Genomic DNA, 6,000 nt, shown 5'->3' on the forward strand with positions numbered 1-6,000 from the left:
CAGCAGGGGGGTTCCTGCTCTGGCACTGGGTTCAGGTGGTTGTGTAATAGCAGAGATAACAGCATATGGCAGCTAAATATGAACCAGCTCTGTTCCAAAAGGTCTGAGGTGTTTCCATGACTCCATCTGCTGAACTGCTATAAATACAGGAGAGCAGTGCAGGCTCTCACTGATCAGAGCTGGGATCTGGTGCACTGGAACCCAGTGAGCTCGGATCTGCCAGGCTCTTAGAGGAAAGCACAGTTGCACCAGATAAGGAGTCCAGCACTGGATCTTGTTTTCACTGAGTTGTACCACAGCTTTATAGAAGGAGATTTCAATCTGAAATCACTTAAGAATTCCAAGTGATGTATGAAATTTCTCAGAACTCAGCTGATTGGATGCCAGGTGAATGAATTCTTTATAAAAAACGTGCACAGTGTCTTCCTCTGAATCTAATGGTGGGTTTTGTTTTGTTAAAGCAGTGACCCCACTCTCTGCTCTCTGCAGGGATTCCTGAGCTGGTCAAATGACTTCCAGTGTGTTTCAGACAAAAGTCACACTGAACCAGACCCTCCATATCAAAATCCTTTCTTGGGGTACCTGAACTGCTCTGGTGCCCTGGGTGAATTGTCACCTTGTTTATGAGCTGTGTAACCCCACATGTTCTGGCAGCCTAATTTCCCCCAAACTCTGTTTATTGCTCTTCCTGGCCTGCTTTAATGCCAGCTGCTGGTGTTTGGTGTTACATACTTTGGTCATTTGTGTACACTGAGTATCCTGGAATATGATTCTGTTCTTGTTCAAATGAAGCCTTTGGTCGCTGGATGCACTCAGGATTTGCCATGTGAATCCACAAGTGTTTGCAGTGGCCTTGGCTGCAGTACAGGGCCACCTCCAGGGCTCTTGGGTCCCATGCTGGTTTCACCCTGCCCTGGGTACTGCTGGATACCTGAACCTTCCCTTTCCATGGCTGGGGGCTGGTTCCTCCTGTTTCCTCTCCCTGCCTGTCTTTTTGCTCTTGTACCTTGCTGGCAGCACTCCCAAAGCCAAGGTCTCTCCTCCTTGGAGCAGGAGCCTGGATGAGCCAGGCAGTGTTCCAGAAAGCCCCTTCTGGCACCTCCAGGGTTTCCTGATTTGGTAACTTCTGTTTAGCATAAATAATCAGCATAAATAAAACTTAATCTAAGGTGCTTGTGTTCAATGTATCTTAACTTCCATTGGAACTTATTTTGAAAGATCACCCCACGATCCTGCCTGCTTTATTTTAAACCAAACACTGCACCTGGACATGCTGAGGGTTTGGGTTCATGGCAGGCTTTTGGGAGCACTGAGGGCTTGTCACATCGTGGTGGAGGATCTCCTTCTCTGGACTGGAGATTAACGACCTCCCTTCGGTTCCTTTGTTTCCTGAGGGGTCCTGGATGTCCTGAGGATGCTGCACTAGCCAGGAAGGAACATCCATGTTCCTGCCATCCCTCTGAGCTCTGTCACAGAGTGAGTCCCCATGCTGCTGTTCCAGAAAATCTTCCCCCCAGTTTGGCAGCAACACTTCCCATTTCACAGAGCACCAGAGGGTCTGTCCAGGAGTCCTGAACCTGCTTCCTCTGTGCTCCACTGACTCCATCTTCTGCTCCTTCCCGGGCAGATCAGCCTCTGGGGTTTGTGCCTGCATTTTCAATAAGCAATTTGATCAAGTTTGAGTCTTTGTGGCCTTTCAGCTGCCAGCTGTGGTCTTTTGGACAAGGTGCTGCGTGTGCAGGTAAATGCTGCTCCTCCCCAGGAGCCAGTGCAGGTTATGGACTCGGTGTCCAGGTGGAGAGGGGTAGGAGGCAGTATCTTCCATTTGGGAAGCAGAGCACTGGCCTTGGCAAGTTTGAATTCCAGCTGGTGGCTTTAGAACAGCTTTTCTAAGGACGAAGAGATTTGTTTGTATAAAACTGTCAGATCATGTTGGGTTTTTAGCAGAACTCCCTGGCTGAACCTTTGTTATTTCCCAGTTGGGATGGGTTCCCATGGTTTCCTAAGGTTTCATCTCAGCATCTGCTCTGAAGAAGCCCTTTCAGAAGCAGACACGTTGAGTGTACCTACAAACACACCCTCTGACTGTCTGAGGAGTCCCTTTCCAGGCAGCTGTCTGTACTGATGGTGGGGCTGTCCCTGCCCAGGTGGAGGAGCCGGCATTTCCCTTGTTGAACTGCATGAGGTGTGTGTGGGGCTGGTCTCCCCCCAGCCGAGGCTGGCTGAGTGGCAGCACCACCAGCGGGTGCAGGACTCCCCTCTCCTGATCCCGTGTCCCCTGCAGGCTCAGGGTGTGCCTGGCCCCAGCCCCGCTGGTTGCTCAGGAGGTTAAGGACTGTTGGCTCCCAGGGGGATGCCTGGCACATGGGCACACGTGGACTTCTGCCCCTGAGCCCAGCTCCTGGGGCCCAGCTGCTTGACTGGTGTTCAGTCCATTGTGTTTGGCCTGGAAATGACACTTTGTTCATGGACCCACCTGGAGCTGGGGTCGGGCTTTATCCAGCACTTGCCATTCCAGGAACATTCAGAAATTCAGAAAGGGAGCTGGAGGTGTCACAGGACTGCAGGATAAACGAGGTCAGAATGCACCTGAAGGTCTCATCTGTTGGCTGTCGGGAAAGGAGGGGAGGGTGTCAGGCACTGCCCAGGCTCCCCAGGGAATGGGCACAGCCCCGAGGCTGCCAGAGCTCCCAGGGATGCACAGGGAGGGATTGTTGGGGTGTCTGTGCAGAGCCAGGAGTTGGACTCCATGATCCTTCCCCATGGGTCCCTTCCCACTCAGGGTGTTCTCTGATCCAGTCCAACCTCCTGCTGCAGCAGGATCAGCCACGGGGGCAGAGCAGAGCCCTTTGGTGGGGAAGGCTCGGGACCCTCTGCCAGGTGAGGGTCCCGTGCTGGGTCTGGTGGTGTGGATTGTACCTGTGGATGCCCCCAGAGAAAGGGGATGTCCAGGTAGTCAGAGCTCAGGGTTCATGTGCATGTGCTCCTGTCCCAGCTGCCTTCAGCGTTTCTGACAGAACCACAGAATCACTGAGGTGGGGAAAGCCCCCTGAGTGTTCCCTCAGCGCTGCCAAGGCCACCACTGACCATGTCCCCAAGTGCCACATCCCCCACAGAAACGGGAGAGCTGGCACAGTGACAGAGGAGCTTTTCCTGGTAGCCAGGTGTCAACTGGGAGAGGTTGTGGAGAAGATTTAGGCTGGAGGGACCCTGCAGAGACCCTCTCTCTGGTCTCCTGTTTGGTGGTACCACAGCCCCTCTCAGTCCCTGGGTATTTCACATTCCAAACTCTGTAGGAGGGGGGTGTTGACCTTTCTTCTCTTCCTGGACCCTGACTATTGCCAGTGTTCTTTGCTGCTTCAACCCCAAATGAAATGCTCAGCGAGTCTCAGGAAGTTCCTCTAAATCTTCTTGTTTCAGTGAATTTATTTTTCTGATCTAAAAGTAGCTCAGCAGTTGGTACTGAGGAACTGGCCTTGCTCTCCTATCTCACAGCCATGGGAAGTTTTACATTTTGAGGCTTTTCTTAGCACAAAGGAGAAATTCTTGCTGGCTCTTTCTCCCCCACATTGCTGGGGACACTGTTGTTGGTTTAGGATTTATTTTCTTCTGAGCTGTTTTTGAAGGCATTTGTGTTGCCCTCTGTTTCAGCAGTCAGAGTTTTAAATAGATGGCTTCTTCACATCTGGAATGGGAAGAAATTTTTCTTTAGGGATGTTAAATGTGAAGGAGGAAATCCAGAGCCCACGTTCAGCCTGGCTGGTGGGAGGCCAGGGCAAAGGCTGACACTGCTTCCCCCCTCCAAGGATGAGTCTCAGGTTTATGTTTTAAGTAGAGACTTGCCTCTATTGCCAAGTGGGTGATGGAGCTGGAAGTTGACTTCATAGATTGATGTACTGGGTGTTCCCAGAATGGACCCCCTCTATTGTCACAGTGAGGTGAAGGTATGGGACGGTGGTGGAGACTGCAGAGGGAACCCAGGTGGGAGCTTCTAGGACACAAGAGCTGTTGGAATACATGACAAAGACTCTGACAACCAGCAGCCTCTGATTTCCAAATGTTTCTAGTCCTCACTCACTGTATTTTGGTGCAAATCTAAGGAAGATTTCCCTGGAGTCATTCCATGAGAGGATCAGCAATGCCATGCACCAGCACAGGGCACAGATCCAGCTACACCTGGTGTCCTCCAGTGGCAGCTTGAGTCTCTCCTGAGCAGCCCTTCCTCCAGCTTCCCTGCTATCCCTGTCCCCTGTCCTGGGGGAGGCAGGGCTGCTCCCTGGGGGCTGTTCCTGGTTGATGGATCCCCAGCACTCGTTGGTGCTGCTCGTTCTGGAGCCTTGTGCTGGCTCAGCTTTGTGCTGCCCCTGCCCTGCCCTGGTGCTGCAGCTCTGGGGGAAAGGAGCACCCAGAACATCCTCAGTGCCTTTTCTCCTGTTTAATTTGCTGCCCCAGTTCTGGGAAGGGGCAGATGGAAGCAGACTGGGAGTGGGCCTGGCTGGAATTGGCAGCAGGGTGTGGGTGTGAGGTGCCATGGAAACAGTGCCTGTGTGTGCTCCCATCTCCTGCCCTGTGAGCACACACAGCTTGTGCCAGTCACCTTTTCTCGTGGTGCAGGGCTGTGCCTGCCCTGGCAGCTCCAGAACGCCTGCAGAGCCAGGCTGGTCCCTGCCCAGCAAAGCAAACACAGCTCCAGCAGCCTTTGTGGCCCCAGTGCTGCTCTCTGTGACAGGGACAGCGCCCAGGGAGCAGCTGGGGCTGTGCCAGGGCAGGGTTAGGGTGGATCTGAGGGAGAGGTTCTTCCCCCAGAGGGTGCTGGGCACTGCCCAGGCTCCCCAGGGAATGGTCCCGGCCCCGCGGCTGCCAGAGCTGCAGGCGCGCTGGGACAGAGCTGCCAGGGGTGCCCAGGGTGGGGTTGTCGGGGTGTCTGTGCAGGGCAGGAGTTGGACTGGGTGATCCCTGTGGGTCCCTTCCAGCTCAGGATATTCCAGGATTCTGTGCTTTCCTTTTGGGCTGCTTGCAGGATTGCACTAATGGGGCTCTGTTTGTTTGGTGTTTAGATGGATCCTGAGTATCGAGTGAAAAAGTTCTTGGCTCTTCTGAGAGAAGAAGGAACGTAAGTACTTTTATTTTAAAGCAGTGTTTAAATTCTCCTTTCTGCTCAGAAACGAGCTGCTCTGAGGGGAACCTGCAGTGGGGTGTGTCTGCTCTCATTGTTGGCCCCTCTGTATTGTCAGAGCTGCACCAGATCAGTTCTTAACAGGAATTTGGGAGGGAGGAGGTTCTGAAAGTTTGGGAACCTGCATGCCTGAATTCTCTGCTTTTCTGAATTTACCCTTAACTTTAAAGTGTCCATGAGATAATGGGCCAAAATTTACCTTTCTTTAACTAAAGTAAATCAAAAGAGATTCTGCTTGAGTTAAAATCCAGCTGTTTATCTGAAATCTGGAATTTGATTTCTTGTGTCTCCTGTCTGAGAGAAAGATGTCTTCCCCATAGGTGCTACAGGGAGTAGTTGAGCCCAGTGGGACAGTGGCATTTCCTAGAGAATGATGTACATGTAGGGCAGTACCTGTGCTGGGGAAACTCACACCACTATCTATCCTGGCTACATGTGAGTGGGTTCCAGTGTGTGCTTGATGCTTTATACATGTGCATGATGCTTTCCTGATGGATTTGGCTTCTTTTGCAAAAGTCCCTACCCTAGACTGACGGTGGACCAAGTGCAAGATCAACAGCTGGAAAAGTGACCAACCTGGAGAACAAACACTGGGATCTTTACTCTTCTGTGCTCAACACACTGGACAAAGTGAAACGCTCCCCTGTTCCCCAGAGCCCCACGTGGAACCTGCATGTGTAGTGCAATAGAGTATCTTTATTCTTTGTCTTTAATATTCTGATGTCATGTGGAAGTGTCTCCTAGAACACTGTGCTTCTGTCTCTGTGCAGCCAGGCTGCATTTTGGGGTGAGCGGGGGGAATGTCCTGTGAGGTCTGGGGCTGT

The 6,000-nt window shown here is 52.2% G+C and overlaps 1 protein-coding gene across 2 annotated transcripts in view; it reads left to right on the forward strand.

The window, feature by feature from the left end:
• Nucleotides 1–5,994, forward strand: part of NSF (N-ethylmaleimide sensitive factor, vesicle fusing ATPase) — a 61,428-nt gene extending 55,434 nt beyond the window's left edge. Inside the window, exons 19-20 of one of the 2 annotated variants that reach the window (XM_017744759.1) lie at nt 5,058–5,113; nt 5,693–5,994. In XM_017744759.1, coding sequence (XP_017600248.1) covers nt 5,058–5,113; nt 5,693–5,747 — 111 coding nt within the window. In that variant the 3' untranslated portion in view covers nt 5,748–5,994. Of the gene's footprint in view, nt 1–5,057; nt 5,114–5,496 lie in introns of both variants that reach the window. The other variant, XM_008641655.2, reaches the window with a different exon arrangement.
• Nucleotides 5,995–6,000: the final 6 nt, after the last annotated feature.

Source organism: Corvus brachyrhynchos, unplaced genomic scaffold (genome assembly GCF_000691975.1).
Source record: "Corvus brachyrhynchos isolate BGI_N302 unplaced genomic scaffold, ASM69197v1 scaffold479, whole genome shotgun sequence".
Lineage (NCBI taxonomy): Eukaryota > Metazoa > Chordata > Aves > Passeriformes > Corvidae > Corvus > Corvus brachyrhynchos.